Source organism: Takifugu rubripes, chromosome 1, assembly GCF_901000725.2.
Source record: "Takifugu rubripes chromosome 1, fTakRub1.2, whole genome shotgun sequence".
Taxonomy (NCBI): Eukaryota; Metazoa; Chordata; class Actinopteri; order Tetraodontiformes; family Tetraodontidae; genus Takifugu; species Takifugu rubripes.
Window position 1 is genome coordinate 19,714,031 of NC_042285.1, and position 16,910 is coordinate 19,730,940.

The 16,910-nt window shown below is 40.5% G+C and overlaps 2 protein-coding genes across 5 annotated transcripts; both read right to left on the reverse strand.

Annotated features, from left to right (window-relative positions):
- Positions 1–164: 164 nt before the first annotated feature.
- On the reverse strand, positions 165–3,415 carry bbs5 (Bardet-Biedl syndrome 5). Its single transcript, XM_003961850.3, has 12 exons — positions 3,088–3,415; positions 2,733–2,815; positions 2,597–2,662; positions 2,326–2,375; positions 2,081–2,208; positions 1,870–2,005; positions 1,542–1,637; positions 1,295–1,357; positions 1,030–1,164; positions 802–885; positions 540–563; positions 165–450 (listed from the first exon to the last, which is right to left on the reverse strand). Exons 1-12 carry the CDS (start codon positions 3,147–3,149, stop codon positions 349–351), a joined length of 1,029 nt encoding a protein of 342 aa, XP_003961899.1. The 5' UTR covers positions 3,150–3,415; the 3' UTR covers positions 165–348.
- Positions 3,416–3,612: 197 nt separating this feature from the next.
- col28a2a (collagen, type XXVIII, alpha 2a) lies at positions 3,613–16,239 on the reverse strand. Of its 4 annotated transcripts, none has more exons than XM_011609969.2 (36): positions 16,078–16,239; positions 15,858–15,980; positions 14,812–15,386; positions 14,329–14,349; positions 14,163–14,222; positions 13,197–13,250; positions 13,066–13,110; positions 12,958–12,984; positions 12,831–12,875; positions 12,668–12,712; positions 12,217–12,270; positions 11,318–11,386; positions 11,139–11,207; positions 10,982–11,050; positions 10,326–10,394; positions 10,127–10,195; positions 9,941–10,009; positions 9,179–9,247; positions 9,000–9,071; positions 8,840–8,908; positions 8,700–8,771; positions 8,474–8,542; positions 8,270–8,338; positions 7,996–8,064; positions 7,837–7,905; positions 7,686–7,754; positions 7,462–7,530; positions 7,153–7,221; positions 6,983–7,063; positions 6,862–6,897; positions 6,733–6,769; positions 6,093–6,650; positions 5,709–5,983; positions 5,402–5,627; positions 4,450–4,647; positions 3,613–4,372 (listed from the first exon to the last, which is right to left on the reverse strand). In XM_011609969.2, the coding sequence occupies exons 2-36, from the start codon at positions 15,967–15,969 to the stop codon at positions 4,368–4,370; spliced, it is 3,633 nt and encodes a 1,210-aa protein (XP_011608271.2). In that variant the 5' UTR covers positions 15,970–15,980; positions 16,078–16,239; the 3' UTR covers positions 3,613–4,367. The 4 variants fall into 4 exon arrangements, with proteins under 4 accessions (XP_011608271.2, XP_011608257.2, XP_011608261.2 ...); XM_011609955.2 differs by having other exon boundaries at positions 15,849–15,980; XM_011609959.2 differs by having other exon boundaries at positions 15,849–15,980; positions 16,070–16,239.
- Between the last annotated feature and the right edge of the window lie 671 nt (positions 16,240–16,910).

The following is a 16,910-nucleotide window of genomic DNA, read 5'->3' on the forward strand; positions in this document are numbered from 1 at the left end:
GAGAGAATGTATATAAGTTCCTGATTGTTTGGCATTTGTTGTACATTAAAGAGAGGGAAATTAGCATTTTCTTTTCTTAAAAGATTTACAATGTTTCATAATGCCCAGGTTTTCATGACTCTTCCTTATTCCTGTTTGAATGCATTTACTGCCATAAAAAAATGTACTACGACATACTTTATTTTACATCTTATGTAGTACAGAATTCTTATACAAATACATATCCCAGCAATAAAATGTATTATTTAATGTATTTATACATTTAAACCTTTAATGCTAAACATGACTTTTACATAAATACAAATATTGTCGCCCTCTGAGTGCTGCTGAACCATTGTCTCATGTCGGTCAGCCCATAACCTCCCACAGGCCTTGAAGCGTGAAACCATCCTTCAGCTTTTCAACGGCGAGGCCCAGCTCCTCCGAGAAAACCGGCTCACGGTCTTGTTGCTTTGGAACGGTCGTAGACAAGCAAACAATAAGTGACAGTTTATGATTTACTATAACCGCTTGTGATGAATTTTACCATGAGACTTTACCTTGTTTCCATCGGCGAAGTAAGCCTGTGGACATGCAACAAGTACAAATCAATCATTTATGCAAAACAAAGGGGACATAATGTAACAGGCTATTGTTGTATACTGAATACCCCCCTCCACAAACATGAGCACCAGGCAACATAATTTCCTGCTGCTTTAGCCCATGCTAAAGGGCATGAGCAGACAGCTATTCTGAGAGTCTGAAAGCTGAACCAGTGACCCCCAGAGAAGTGATTAGTGTATGAATGGCCAACAGACTCACAGTGAAAGCATCAGTCTGCTCATCGGGCTCGATTTCCACATCATCAGGGGGCTGTTCAACTGTGAGTTCTTCCAGTGGCTTGGGCTGGAAATAGTGTTGGGACAAAACAGCACTATGACAACGAGGTTTTCCGGTTATCAAAATAGATGAGAAAAGAAGCGTAGAAGACTCATTCAAATCTATGTGTTGAGCTGTTTGATGAGTTCATCTTCAAAATCAGATGCTCACCTTCTCTTCCATTTCAAATTCAACTCCAAAAATGGGGTTTGCAGAGTAGACTTTGTGCAAAGAGTTGATTTCCTTAAGTGCATCCTGAAGCTTTTCTGCAGGGTCAATCTTAAATCCAAGCACGTAGCCGCCACTCTGAAACAAGAGACGTACATTTGTGTACAAGGGACTGAAGCAGGCAGGAAACTAAACATATATGTGAAATCACATCAGTCCTTTGACCAAGACTGTCAGCAGCTCAGGTGAGAGAAGAGACAGAGGTTACCTGACGTGAACTTTCTATCACCAAAGCCAAGCCAAACTTTGAGTCTCTTATTCTGATTGACCACTTTGGAGAAGAAAAGCAGCATAAGAAATATATCAAAAAAGATTCTATATAAATCATGCATTTTTTATGTATTATATTTACAGTTAACTGATGAATCCTGCTCATTTACAGGAGAACTTGCATTAATTGTTTGTTTTGTAAGGCCTCCAATACCAAATGAGCCCATTTTAAGTATTTTACTTACAATCTGCAGATAGGGAATGCTGACATTGAAGCTCTCATTCATGTTGGCATGCCACACAATCCGAACATTGGTAATAAAAAAGGTTCCAAGATTACCCTAAAAGACACAAATTCAAAATTAAAAAGAGGGAATGAACTCTTACGACAAACTAAACAGTTAATACTTAAACAGTTGACACTGGTGTTTTTATTAAGCCATAACAAGAGTGGGGGAGAGAAGCATGAACATTCTATGGACTGGACTTTAGTGCTACGAAGATATTTTAGAATTTAAACCCATAGAAACCGCTGTACATGAGGAAAATGGTTAGGCTTTCATGGACCAATACCTGATCACTGGATAAATTCCAAACACCGTTGATTTTATCATACACTTGCTCGCGGGGCAAGAGTCTTAACTGCCTATTTTGAATAAGGGCTGCTCGCAGTTTCAAGTCCCGGTACATCTTTGATGTTTCATAGGCCCTAAAAACAAACACAACAACATTATTTAAAAATATTGAACTACAATGAAATCATGAAATATGCTATCTTGGTTACCTGTGGACTGCAATGACAGATGTAAAAAGTCGTGGACTTCCCGGAACCACGTTTGTGAAGATGAATTCAAATCTGGTGTTGTTGGATTTTGTTAAGATGTAGAGCGCTTCAGTTTGTCCTCTGAGTTTCTGGAAAAGAGTATCTATTTTATAAATTAAATCTTTTTAAAATTTTCCATCCTCCACAGAATAGGAGCTGTAGGTTAGGTGTATCAGAATAATCCAATGTTGCAGAAGTTTACTTACTGAGTTTGCTGTTCTTGTTGTGATGTTAATGATGGAGTTGTAACCAACAGCTGGAAAAATCATATTTACATTTCATTTCATGTTCACATTCCAATCATTTTGACATGCAATTGCATCCAATTCTTACAAAGTATTTCAACTACATGTTCTTGCAGACATGTTCTATTTTTTAGTTTTACTTGATGCGATCTGGCTCTAAACACATGTGCTACTATCCATCAAACTAATCTTATAATACATCAAGAGATGCCAGAAGCATTCAGGGACTTACATAAGTTCACTCTTGGTAAGGCCAAAGAATGCCAAATGATTCTCAGGTTTGTTACCAAAAGTCGACCTGAAAGAAATTGGCATAATAATAAGTGGGGAAATGTGAGCCAGAGCAGTTAAAATGCACTCTGCGTTACCTCGGTCTCCGTTGTTTCCTTTCGTGTCTTCTATGGAGTCCAAACAATCTATCAGTGTTTCTCCTGGACGTGTCTTCATTTGCCTGTTTTGAAGACAGAATAATCAATGATTCAGTTATAAACAATAAAATATAAGACTAGAAGCTAATACAGAGTTAATGCTCATGCATCTCATGTGGCTACATAAAAAAAAATATATTTCATGAGAAAAAGTAGATCTGTTTTTGTTACATGGTTTAGATGAGTATTTATAAGTAAGCAATCGTCAATTTATATGAGGTTATCTTTTTTATACATATTAGCATAGCTAAGCTAACGTTATTATAAAACAAACATTTTTAGTGATGTAACTCACGGTGCTGTTATGTCGAATCTGACTTCTCTGTCTTCCCAGAGAGCATCTAAAACAGATGCCATTGCTGATTGTAGCAAAGTAAATAAGGTTTATTTGTCCGGTTATTCCCCTTCCTTCGGTCGCTAATCTCAGTTTTAGTAGCGTCACAATCACCCAGGCAACAGAAGGCAAGCCAGAAGGGACAAAAGGGCTAAATTTGTCTTCGTCATTCGTTTCTAAAATTGGTGTCCAACAACTGTGAATGGACCATCCTACAATGACCTGTAATGACAACTGTCGTAAACAACGCTTAAACAAACAGCTAACTGTTTTAGAATTCCTAAAGCAAATTAAGCAAAGCAAGTTGTCAAGCATATTAGCAATACACTGAATATCAGAACTTGCTGGTTTCCATCTGTAAATTTGTCACATTTCAAAATGTGGATTAATGTCATGGAAATTTTAAAATACATTTTTAAAATATAACAAACAAATAATATAACAACCAATTGTTTTCAGTATCACAACAAAAATAGAAGATTGATATAAATGAGAAAGTACCTTTATTTTAAATTTTATTATAGACCGAATTATCCATAACAGAGATACATACATACTGCCCACATGAACAGACCTTTAATGGATGGACTGCAGCATCCTCACACAAGACAAAAGTAGCCCTTTGAGACAGTATATTACAGCTGCCAGTGGTAACATAAATCAACACTGCAAAACATCATCATCACAAAATAATAAACGCTTTTTTGAAAATATATGTCAATTTGAAGTATACAATTATATCATAGCTGTCAGCTGCTTGGAATCAGAAAATCAAGCTGATAGGTTGTACAAGTATAAAATATATTTACAGGCAAGGTTTCCAGTGTAGTTGTTCTAAATCCAGGACTAGGATCCAGTACCCTGAGGATATATTTTTTTAAACATATAAATCATGGCAGTGGTAGCTCAGTTTGTTGGAGACTGAGCTGGGCAGAGAAATGGAGGGTTCATGGTTCAAGCCCAGTCGCGGTTGTTCTGGTAGTAGGGGAGAAGACTGAACACCTTCAGAGCGTCAAGGTACACTTGAGCAAAGTACCCAAATGCTTACATAGGGCCCTGCAATGAGCTGGCAACTTATTCAGGGATGTACCCAGCCTCTGCCCTTATGCAGCTGGGATAAGCATCCCTGTGACCCCAAAGGGGACATAGCAGTCAGGAAAAAAAAACAAAAACCAGAAACATTCAAATGACATAATTTTAAAGACTTAAGCAGATCGAAGGTCCATAATCGAATTCTCCTTTTATCCTGTGGAGAACAAAGTAATTTAGTATTCAGAATAAATCAACTAAAAATAATAATATGGATTTTTAAAACTGAATCACCTCCTCTGCGAAGGCTTACTACACAGGTTTTCTTGCATTCTTCCTCTGTTTCATAACGATTATCATTTCCTCCACAGCCTCCGTACCAAAACTGTGCGCAGGAGTTGGCCTGCTTGTCATAGTACCAGTGGATGGTGTAGTTTCGACAGGGACCTTGATTCAAACTCAGACTACAGCGTGGATCAAGGGGAGAAACCTCTGAAAGAGACATTTTTGTATGGTAAATTTGACAACTGAAAGCAGGAAAAAACATTCAAATGACCTGAAACTGACTAAATTAATGATAAAAATAACCTTAAGTAAAATAAATTGAGGAGAAAATAATGTGGCCTATAATTGTACCACCAGAGGGCGTTGTCTAACTTTAACGGAGTTCTTTTGCTGTCCATTAATTTTTGTATTTATGTAACTGTATTGCCCTGTACAGAACTCTGAAATTGAGGCAGTTCAATGCATTCTTGCAGGCATGTCCAAACCCAGTCCTCGAGGGCTGCAATCCATCTGGGTTTTCTAATCCACTGAATGCATTTTCAGCCTGGTAGGACAGAAAACCAGGCTGGATTGTGGCCCTTGAGGCCTGGGTTTGGACATGTCTCTATGGCTTCCAACTTCTTTCAGCATAGAGAGTCTGAATATGTAAAGAACATATACTGTTGTCTGTTTCCTTTTTTTTTCTTTAGTTGGCTTGAATTAGTTTGGTGCATTGGTAGATCACCCTAACATTTAAAATAACTAGTCCACTTTTATCCAACCCTAAGATTTGCCCATCAAAATGTAAGTGAAATCTTGCAGAAATCTAACCAAAACCCTCAGACAGTCAGTCAGTCAGTCAGTCGGTCAGTCAGACAGACAGACAGACAGACAGACAGACAGACAGACAGACAGACAGACAGACAGACAGACAGACAGACAGACAGACAGAATCCTTGCAGTGCACGCCTGTGTTACTCACCTTGTGGTAGGACTGTTGACTGTAACTTGTTAGAGTTTAAAGATAAAGTTGATGCAGATGAGGTTGAAGTGTTAGATGAAGACGATGAAGATGATAAAACCACATCATTAGAGATGGAGCCTTCTCTGACAGATACTACAGATGTTTTGTTAATTAATGTTGCAATACTACTGATGCGGGCTTGGGCTCTAATGTCTAAATCTTCACCTTCATCATCCTCCTCCACCTACAGGAATATGAACACAAAAATATTTGTCAACACTATAAAAAATGCTGTCACTGGCTAATTTACATTTCTTGTGCTGACCTGCACAGGAAGAGGATCGGCACTTATGGGCAGTGTGAAAGTATCTCCACGGCTTCGACTGTTGTGGCGTCTCCGATTTTGGATCTCCTCTTTATCGCTGGAACTGATCCCGCTCTTTCCAAATCCTCTGTTGCTGTTACTGTTCTGGCCATTATTGTCACCAACACTGTCCCCATGTCCACTGTTGCCGTTCCAGTGTCCATTTGTTATGTGGTTGTAAATCAGGGCTCCATTTTCATCCTCACAGAACTGGCTGACCAATTTAGATTCCAGTGCTGAGAAGACAGAAACCAGGGGTTTAAGGGAAGAGAAAACTTAAATACATCGCAGCCATATTTGAACAATTTCCCTGCTGAAAATGTCATTCACAACCTAACGTATCACCTGGTAGAGTATTGAAGTCATCGATGAGGTACATGTGTTCATCGTCAGGGTCAGAGGCGATGAGGTTGAGTTCTTGCAGGAACTCGGCCTGTGTGGGATCCGAAGCGTTGACAATGCCCAGGGCATACATCTCAATGTTTGCAGCGTGGGCTTCTCTCACAGCCAGGTCCAGCTTGACTGGCTCTCGTTTGTCTGTCTGACCATCTGTGATGACAATAGCCACTTTACTGACGCCACGCCGAGCGTTTAAGAAAGCCTCCTGAGTTGCCTTCCTGATTGCCGTGCCAGTGTAGGTGCCCTCGCCCATATAAGGGATTTTTCTGATGGCGTGCCTGATGTCCTGCTTGGTCGCGTAACGAGCCAAGTTGAACTCTAAATGGACATCCAGACTGTAGAGGACTAGTCCAATTCTGGTGGCGTTACGTCCAACTGTGGTACGGTCCACCAGCCTGATGACAAAGTCCTTGATGATTTCAAAATTCTCTGGACCAACACTCTCTGAGCTGTCAATGACGAACACCAGCTCCATCGGTCTTTCTTTGCATTTGATGCCACATCCTGTAAAACGATCATTTTAATTATGAGTCATGTGACCAAATCAACCATTTAATCAACTTTAAGGTTGCATAAATGTTCTTACCACAGATTTCTTTAATGAGCTTAATGATGTCCTCTCTCTGTGAAATAGGACAAATATGACAATGCCAAATCATTCTTCTAGATTAATATTGAAAACAATTAAACTGAATTAGTTGGTTGGCAGTCTTACGGTGAGGCCTGGATCTCCTTTTGCTCCCGCCCTTCCCTAAAATATTAATAATTTGAATATTTGAGGGAGCATTCACAATAGGATCATTTCATAGATCCCCCCTTCCCCTTATTTTGCTTACTGCTTCACCAGGCACTCCAGAATCTCCCAGGTCTCCTTTTCCACCTTTTCCCCCCTTTTCACCAGTTAATCCCCGATCACCCTAAAACAGGAGATGAATCACTTATCCTTCAATGTTAGTTCAGTTAATCTTGTGTCTATAAAAATTTCGGAAACATGTAAATCTGTCACCTTAGCTCCAGGGAGTCCATCTCCCGGCGGCCCTCTGGGACCTGTCATACCCTGAGATCCTGGCTCACCCTAAAATTAGACTTTATTTTAGTGTTGCACCCTGTCTAGATCATAAATTGTGATTATAGCTTGTCCTGCAGCTAGTTTGTCGGGTAGGTTTATTGTTTAATGAACAAGCATAAATTAGAAACGTCACATTGCTTCACTTTTACACGCCGTGAACAAGAAAACTGTGATTGTCCATAAATACTGATTATAAATATCTAGTGTCAAATGTGTCAGTAAGTCAGCATCAGCCGTTACTTTTACCTTTGGGCCTTGAATACCATCTCCTTGTGGTCCCCTTGGACCAGGAGGCCCTGGCCTTCCAATATTACCCTTAAGACAAATATTAAAACAATCAGACCAAAATTTATGGACTCAGTCAATGCACATTACAGTCCTTTACATATGGTATATTATTATCTGTGCTTTAATCAGAGTTATAAGTAAGACTTTACAAGTAGTGATATGAAGCTATTTAAATTTCTTACAGGTGGTCCTTGAATGCCCTCCCCAGGTGGTCCAGGCAATCCTGGCAATCCTCTGAAGCCAATATCACCCTAAAAATACACTACACTATAAAAATGTACAGAAAGACAAGCAGTATGAAGGTGAGAAGTAAAAAAATGTCCAAACACAAACCTTCGGACCAGGAACTCCAATTCCTTCAGGACCGGGCTCACCTGGTAAACCTGGCAAACCCGTAGGACCCTAAAAGTGAGAGAAAGACGATTCTGACGTAAAGATAATTCACTAAAGGAGTTAGAACTTCAATAACTGTGAGATAATGGTGACACAAACCATAGGGCCAGGAAGACCTTCACCTTTGGGACCATATGGTCCTGGTAAACCTGGATGACCATGATCACCCTGTTTTTATAAAAGGGAGCATCAGAACAACATTTGACAGATTAGAAATGCAGCATTATTACATGTTCCAAAACTCTCTCGATTCAGTAGTGCACATGGTGCAGGTGAGTTTTCAGTTTTGCAGACATTTCAAAGATGATGCTTCAGTGGTGTCAGAGGGCATTTCTACCTGCAACACCGCAGCCACAGTCTTTTAATGTGTTACCTTTGGACCAGGTAATCCATGGCCTGTCTCCCCAATTGGACCAGGGGGACCAGAAGACCCAACATCACCCTTGTGAAAAGAAAAGTATTTGCAATTTTTATTCCCTACATTACAAGAACAAAACTTGGTCTAACTTTTTTGCTGCTGCCTTCTATATAATATCTTTTTCATCTCAGTTTGATGATGTGATTTTATTTTATCCACCTTTGGACCAGGTATGGACCTTCCTGGCTGTCCCTGCACGCCCTGCTGGCCTGGTATCCCACGTTCACCCTGCATGTTGAGAGCGGGTAAGTTACTCTGTGCACCCAATTCATGCATAACTTCATTTGGAAAATACCTGTGCTTTAAACAAGCTGGACAACTCTTATTTTTGGAATTAGGTGAGTTAAAAATAAAGCTCATTATAGCAGAATATATGGTTACTTGCCTTTGGACCAGAGGGTCCTGGGATTCCAGGAGGCCCATGTAATCCACGAATGCCCCTTTGACCCTGGTCACCCTGATTACAAAAAAAAAAGTTGCAGGATTAATATTTAGCAGATAAACACAAAGAAGGTTCTATTTTACCTTTTCCCCTTGAGTACCAATTCCTTGAGCTCCCTCGGTTCCCCTTAAGCCAGGCAAACCAGGCTCCCCCTAGCAAAGATGTTGTAATTAAAAGAATAAAATAGATACTTAATTATTTGATCTACTAAATAAGATTTTCCCCAAACAAAATTAGATTTGCCTTCTGCCCTGGTGCTCCATCCTCTCCTGGAAGACCAGGGAGGCCTCCGATTCCAGCTGACCCAGGTTCTCCCTGTAATTGTTATAGTGTTTATTTGATTGTGTATTTGTATATTTCATACATCAATATAAAATTCAATTATTTGAATTGACAAGTTTGACTTGACGCAGTGTCCGAACCTTTTGACCGGCTTCACCAATACCTCTATCTCCCGGAGCTCCTTGCTCTCCTGGTAAACCTTGATCTCCCTGGAGAAAACAACAGCACATGTTTGACATTTGTAGATTAGTTTTATTATTAGAGCATGACTGCAACTTCAGTCCATCCATTCATGCACATTCAGTTATTTCATATAAATATAAATACATATACAACTCATATAAAACATATAATACAATACAATACATATAAAACTATATGATAAATCCAGTACATGTTGGAGGCAATGGACTGATGCACCTCCTGAAACCTCTCTGGGAAACTATGCGCATAATACTGAGGTTTTGTATCCCCATGTATGTTTCCCTTATTTTCATCATCAGGACATCAAGAAGTCCACAACCATCATCTAAAAACCCTCCCACACCTGGAGTGAAAATTTGCTCCTGGGTCACCTGCGTCCTTCACATCTGGTGCGCACCAGTACTTTCCTCAGGTTTCACAAGCACTGGTGTGCTTCTGAAGTTGGACTTTAAAATAGTCGAAATAGATCTCTTGAACATGGAATCACAAAAAATATTAAATCTCTCTAAGAATGTAGAGTAGAAGACTTAATATGGAGTTGTCAATGGAACAATGATGGAGGACTTTCCATTAATGACAATGAATTCTGCCTGATATAAAAGTGTTAAAATGCTATAGGATAATATTTTCAGAATCTGTTTTATCATTCCTCACTGATATGCTGTTTTGCATTTCATATGACAAGTATATGAACAAACCTTAGGACCAGGAAGACCTTCGCCTGGAAGTCCTCTGACTCCTGGTGGCCCTCTTGGACCCTCAACTCCCTGGACATTTATACATATCAGGAGGGTTTCATATCTGGAGTCTGGTTAACATGCTGTATCTCTATATACCATATCACCAATGTGGAAAAAAAGCATATCTAAAGACATGACGCTGACCTTTTCTCCTTGTATCCCAACTCCTGTTGGCCCAGTTGGCCCTGGAAAACCAGGAGGCCCAAAGTCCCCCTGAAAATGGAACAGATTGGTTTTGATTACATTGGCCATGTTACAAGTGTCATTAATGCCCTCATACTGTAACTTCTGCCATTTAATTTAATATCAAAGTGAATCTAAATATATAGTATGTGCAGCCCACCTTATCTCCTTTAATTCCCACTCCTTGTTGTCCCCTCGGCCCCCTCGGTCCAGGGAGCCCCCGATCCCCCTGTGGAGTAAAATAGTTCATTCCTACCAGGTACATCAGAGCTACTTGTTGTTGATTCACTGCCAAGTCGGCACTGTTTTTAGTACAGAGATTTGAAAGGAGAGCGTGTTGGCTCATGTTTCCTTCTTGTGATTTATAATAAATTCAGTAGAGGAACATGTGTATGTAAGCAGAGGAAATGCAGATGTGTTGTTGCTTGAAGTCATTTTTCTCTGAGGTTTTCTTGATCAAACTTCAGATTAAGACTTACACAACTGTAAAAATATGCCACCGGCGTCTCTTCCTTCCGGTTCGGTTTCTTGACATGTTCATGATATTTTTTATTCCTTTTTTTCTTTGGGGTCATGTTGTTGAATAGATTTTCTCCGACTTTCTCTCACTTACATTCTCTATATGAGTGTCCTGCAATCCCAGCAATCCACTTTGAAATGGAGTATTTGTACGCGTTTAAAATGGATGTCAAGCATGGCATGTTGCAGCACATGTTAAGGGTAGAGAGCATGCATGATGAACAAGGGAGAGTGGGCTTTACGGGTCTATGTTGTGGTTCTAACCTCATATTTAAGGGGTCTTTATGCTAAATGTACCTTTGGTCCAGGCAGACCTTCACCAGTGGGTCCTTTACTGCCTTGGACACCTTGCGGCCCTTGAGGACCCTTTAAAGAGTGTCAAAGCAGTGCTCATGTTAAAGACACTGTGTGTGGTCAACAAAAGATCATCACAGGAAAAACCCATTTAACTTACAGGAGGACCTAGTTCACCTATTCCACGAGGACCGGGGGGACCGGGCTGACCTTGGAATCCAATGTCACCCTGCATATTTTGTAGTGAGACAATTAAACCAAACCAAACCAAAGAAATGGAGAGAGCAAACACACTGATGGACAACAGAAATATTCAGAGGACAACTCTACAGTATTTACCTTTGGACCAGGACGTCCAATTCCAGTTTCCCCCTGAATTCCTGGAGGGCCAGTTGGGCCACGTTCGCCCTGTGATCACACACACGATAACACTCAACACACACTTCTTTCACTTGGCTCTTCATTTTCACCGTTCTATACAGACGCCCTTTTGAAGCTGGAAGCAACGTTTGGCATTTGTTATGTATGCACAGATGTTGTGTGTGATAACTGGAGTGCATTGTGGGAGATATTTGATCTCTTCAGGCAGGTTGGGACAGATACAAGATAAACTTCAGCTTCAGTTATGTAGCAAAAGCAAGACAACCCAAACAACCATGTCTGACACCAACAAAGACGTTGGAAGCAGCTTGAGTTGCTGATAAATGGAATCTTCACTTTGTTTGCATTTAAAGCTTTACAGTAGTGACAGAATCTAATTAGTAATCTCCTGATTAGAAAAATTAGAAACTTCTAGAAATCTATATCAACATTTGCTAATTAATAAGCTGTGGTTGCTGGAGTCTTAAAACCCAGAAATCACTGGGAGGAAGACATCCGGGACAGGTTACCATTCCCACACACACACACACTCCACTGTAATACCAGTGATGTAATCCTTAATTTTGAAAATGATATCACATAGTTCCCAAATGTTATTACCTGGAGGAGCTGGTGCCGCCGTAGGCAGTGTTTTATATTTAAAAACAGTATACAGAGCTTATTTCTCCCTGATGTTTCATCAGGAGGATCCCATAATGATGGGGTGAGTGTGGCTTACAGCCAGAGGTTCAAACAGTGGTCTATTACCAGACAAATAAAGCTCCAAACTCCTGTTCAAACCAGCCTTCTCAGGAAACGTATATGTCACAGCAGATGTGCTCAATGAGGCAGGTAAATGTTCTTAAAAAGGGGCTGACCTGCTTTCCCTGAATTCCCTCAGGTCCAATGTCCCCTGGTGGTCCTGGTAACCCCTAAACAAAAACAATGAACAGCCTTTTTTTTAAAAAAGAAAAAAAAGTAAAGTAGTGCCAATATTAATACACTTTTATTTGCATTAACAATTATCTAAACATACAAGTCCAAGGTCCAGTAGGGCCAAGCTGGGGACACACCAGTAATAACAAAAGAAGAATGAAAATGATGCCAATGACGTGTTTCTTGATAATTTGTTTCAAAAGTTTTGTTTCAGTCTCATTGTTTAAAATTTACCAATTTGATGACATATTTTTAAAAGAATTAGTTTCAGTTGATGCACAATCATTTTTGAAACTAATGGGCCAATGATGTTGTGGGAACCCAAACTTGAATTTTTAAAGAGCAACAGAACAAATACAATAAACTGAATATTGTCAGTTAAAAAGCCCTGACCTGCAAACCCCGAGGTCCCCTCGTTCCGACCAAACCAACAGGACCCTGAAGTTTTTGACAGTGAGATAAACAAAAAACATCATTTAGTATTATGATGCAGTGTGAACAGGAAGTTGTTCAAATTAAACTGTGGATATTGTGGGACGTTTATAAGATGCCTTACCGCGTCTCCTTTTACTCCTGGAGTACCACACTCACCTCTCTCTCCCTGCGTGCAAAACATTTGCACAGATTCCAAAAAATGATATCTACGAGACAGAATGTTATTTCCTTTATCCTAAAGCACGTACCTTCTCTCCCTTGTAACCTGGTTTACCCTGAAAGTCAAATTAAGGAAATCCTGTGTCAACAGACTGCAAATTAAATAAATAAGACCTGGTCACAAAATTGGCACCTACCTCAGGACCCTCTTGTCCAGGTAGACCACTTATTCCATATTCTCCCTAAAAGGAGAGGATAGTCTGAGTTTTGTTTTTGTTTTTTGAAAAAAGGACTTTAATAATGTCTTGACTTAATAGATTCTACACACCTTTTCCCCTTTAACACCTGGAGCTCCGTCCTCTCCAGGCCGACCTTTTTTGCCCTGAAGAATTTAAGAAAATCAGACTGAAAATGTTATAATTCTCTATCACCATCACATTCCCATTTTTTCTCTAACTGTATCTTTTAAGTTTGAGAAATACTAACAGGCAAAATGTCTAATGTCTAAAAGAGTGATATATGATGGTGAAAGTTACCAGCACAGGTGTCATGAGGAGTCCTGGGAGCAGGACCAGAGGTCATGGTCTAAGTTGCACCTGGATAGCATGAGCCAGTGGCTAGCCAATGGAAATTGCTAGTTTTTGACTATTAAACTAATAAGGGCAATTATTCTAAGCTCTTAGTCTGGGTGCAAGAATGTGAAGAATTTCTCTGGGGAAAAAGCACCTGGATAATGACTGTGCAGCTGTTTGTCAAAGTGATGACCTGTCACTCTGCTGGACATTGTGTTATCTGTCTGTCATCTGCACCAGAGTGCAGAGGTAAAGGTTCAAGGTGAGAGAAAACATGATCCTTGTCTGGTGCTACTTGAGCAGATAGCTGACCGCAGGGCTCCAGCTCAGATTTGCAGGGGTCAAAGGTCAGGTTTTATAGGTCAACAGAGGTTTCCATGGTGGACAAATTAGGCAAAATGAAAAATGCACAATGAACGCAAGAGTCTGGACACGACAAACATAGTTAGCTGAGAAAAGAACGCTGCAGGTCGTCAACTCTGACGTGTTGCCATGGACTTACTTAGAGAATGTTGGACAAGATCACCTAACTGTTAACTTGTGCAAATACCCACAAGGCAGTAAAAATAGAAAGTATCAAAACTTTAGTGAAACGACAGAGCACTGTGAGTAAAATATGTCTTTCTGGATTCTGTTCCACCAAAACTGCCCACACACATTTGAATAACAAATACAGTAGATGGATGTGGGAGAATCTGTGTGGGGTTAAATAATGTACTCACCGCAGGCCCACTTAGGCCCCGTTCTCCTTTCTCACAAGCACATTTCTGAGCCAAAGGGCACTTCAAAAAAGATAATATGGATAGTAAGAAAAGGATGAAGCAGGAACTTTCACTTGATTACACACATTCAGAAATGTCAAAATGATTTAGTTATGATCAGACTTACTCCTTGATCAGCCAAACTGGTCTGTAAAGCACAGGAAGATGGATCAGTGTCCAGCAGAGCTCATTTGTAGTTTATAGTTTGATTTTTTTTTAAAAACAGTGGCGAAGATGAACGTCAACATTATTACAACGCTGCATCCTAGAAGCAACAGTAACACAACACTAAACACATCACCTGAGATGGGTTCTAATCTTGAGTTCTAATCACAATGATTCGGTGTCATCAGTGACAGCTCCAGCTGTTAATACATCAGTGCTAAACTGAGATTAAAGTGATGATGAAGGAGTCTCTCTTTGTTCTTGTAGCCTTGCGGCAATGCTAGGACGCTGTCTATCCACACAAACATTCTTTTACTTGTTCCAGAAAAGCATTTTCATCATTCCATCTGCACAGATACCTGAACACGCCTGTCCTCCTCCTTCAAAGCCAACGCATCACCTTTCAGCTCAGTGCTGGCTGCTGACTGACTGGTCTCATACTCACAATCTCCGCGACTATTTTCTCCACAATGTCTTCATCCTGCAGGTTATGGAGGAAGCGGGAGGCCGGGGAGCTGGAGACAAGACGGAGCTGGGCTATGTTGGTGGGCTCGTTGGCTGCGCGGGTGATGCCCAGGGTGAAGAATTTGATGCCCTGGTTTTTCGCTTCCGCCACAGCAGAGAAAATATCCGGATTCCTCGGGTGGGAAATGCCATCTGTGAGCAGCACGGCCACTCTGATGCTGCCCGGACTGGACTCCTCCCGGTAGATCTTGGTCATGTTGGTGATGGCGTAGGTGGTGTAGGTGCCGTGCCCGATGTAGATGATGGGAGTTACACGAGCCTTGAAGTTCTCCGTGCCCCTCCAGTCCTTAAAGGTTTGCTCCGTGATGACGTGACTGCTGTACTGCAACAGAGCCACCCTCAGGTTCAGGCTGCGGCCTGTGTGCAGCTTTTTCCCCTGGAGTCTGTCCACCACCTTCATGACAAACTGTTTCTCCTGCTCATGGTTGTCCTTTGCGCTCTCAGAGCTGTCCAACAGGAAGGAGATCTCAAGACCACACTCCTCATGTAGCTGAGCTGTGTGCAGAAAAGAACTAGATAAAGGTCGTTCTACCGGCAACAAAACTAATATTTCATTAGCTAACAACTAATGAAATATTAGTCTCCTTCATTTGATTCTTATTTACCACAAGAACACAACAGTCACTGTTGGCTGACAATAAAACCAAGACAGATAAGGGATTTGATAAGAAATATACATGATGAAGAATACTTGTGTCACAAAGGAATGATTAAACTTTATGCTTTTAACAGCTCTATGGATAATTGAAATAATAATCTCTTGCCAGCCAAAATCTTTACACAATTAAAACAGCACTCTAGGGAAGATCTTGAGAAACGCTACCAATTTACCAATTATTCTAATTATTTTTCTTCATTAAAGTGCATTTGAATGGTGAGGCATGAAGAACTTCAGGCCAATTAGTTGATTTTGTTGAATTATCAGGAGACAACCTCAAACAATATTAATCTTCTTACCTTGCCTACCATGAGTTCCTGCACTCAGAACTTTGTTCACAGGTTTCTTCTCTTCCAAAGTGTGTTGTGTCCAGACGCAGCTCAGTCCTGTGACCAGCAGCACCCACGTGCAGGAGAGCATTCTGATCCAAACTATGAGAGAAAAAACCAAACAGATCACTTTTCTCCAGCTCTTAGGTCCAAGCAGTGTTTTGATTAGTTTTAAAAGATGATCCTGGTACCGACTCACAATCCCTGAATGCAGCGCTGTCAGATTTCACCGTTCAGTTTTGCCTGCAGCCTGAAAAAAGCAGATTGAAGAGAGGCAGCAGAGGTTCGACCTGCCCGCCGTGGTGCACTCAGAAGGCTGAACATGCAGGAGGAGCAGCGTGAGTCATAGTGAGGAGAGGAGCAAGTGATCCCCCAACCCTCGCTCCTCTTTTATAAGGAGTCAACAGGAGAGCACATCCTGCAGACACACACACACACACACACACACATACACACACGCACGCTGCCCCGAGGGTAGCTACAGAGCTACATCAGTGGAGCAACAACGCACTGAAAAATTGAAACTATCATAGTTCTGATATGGGAATTAAATAGCATAAATTAACAAAATCTGATTCATTAAATAATGTATCATTTTCACATGGATATAAAGTGCAAGCATAAGGTCTAACTAACAAGGGGTGCTGGATTGGATCCCTTTAAAAATGCAGCCTTCGCACACTTAAAAATAGGACTTTTGACTTCAAAAAAAGTCAATAGCAAATTGTCTTGATGCAAGAAATGTAAAACGACTCTTTTGTAAAGCAGCAACAAATAAAGCATTGCTAAAGAAAAATAAACAAAACCAATAAAAATGGTCTTTACTGTCAGATTCAAGTACTAAAATAGTGCACTCTAGGTGACGCTTCACAGATGAATATTAGCTACTTTGATTTGTTTCTCCTCATTTTAAATTCATTGAACTTCATCTTGGAGAAACATGAGACGTATCTGGATGATAAAACTAAAGGACGAACTTTTCAGACTCTTGGAAAAAGCCCAAATGACCACTGACTGCCAGAGGTGACCTTT

Bases quoted from the DNA above. Each gene is read 5' to 3' on its own strand.
- bbs5 (XM_003961850.3), bottom strand. From the start codon at position 3,149: ATGGCATCTGTTTTAGATGCTCTCTGGGAAGACAGAGAAGTCAGATTC. The intron at 2,376-2,596 runs GTAAGTCCCTGA...TGATTTTTCCAG, and splicing joins CTTACCAAGAGTGAACTTAT to CTGTTGGTTACAACTCCATC. The intron at 1,165-1,294 runs GTAACCTCTGTC...CTCTTGTTTCAG, and splicing joins TGATAGAAAGTTCACGTCAG to AGTGGCGGCTACGTGCTTGG.
- col28a2a (XM_011609955.2), bottom strand. From the start codon at position 15,969: ATGCTCTCCTGCACGTGGGTGCTGCTGGTCACAGGACTGAGCTGCGTC. The intron at 10,196-10,325 runs GTGGGCTGCACA...TTCCATTTTCAG, and splicing joins TGGGAATTAAAGGAGATAAG to GGGGACTTTGGGCCTCCTGG. The intron at 9,072-9,178 runs GTTCGGACACTG...TAACAATTACAG, and splicing joins TTGGTGAAGCCGGTCAAAAG to GGAGAACCTGGGTCAGCTGG.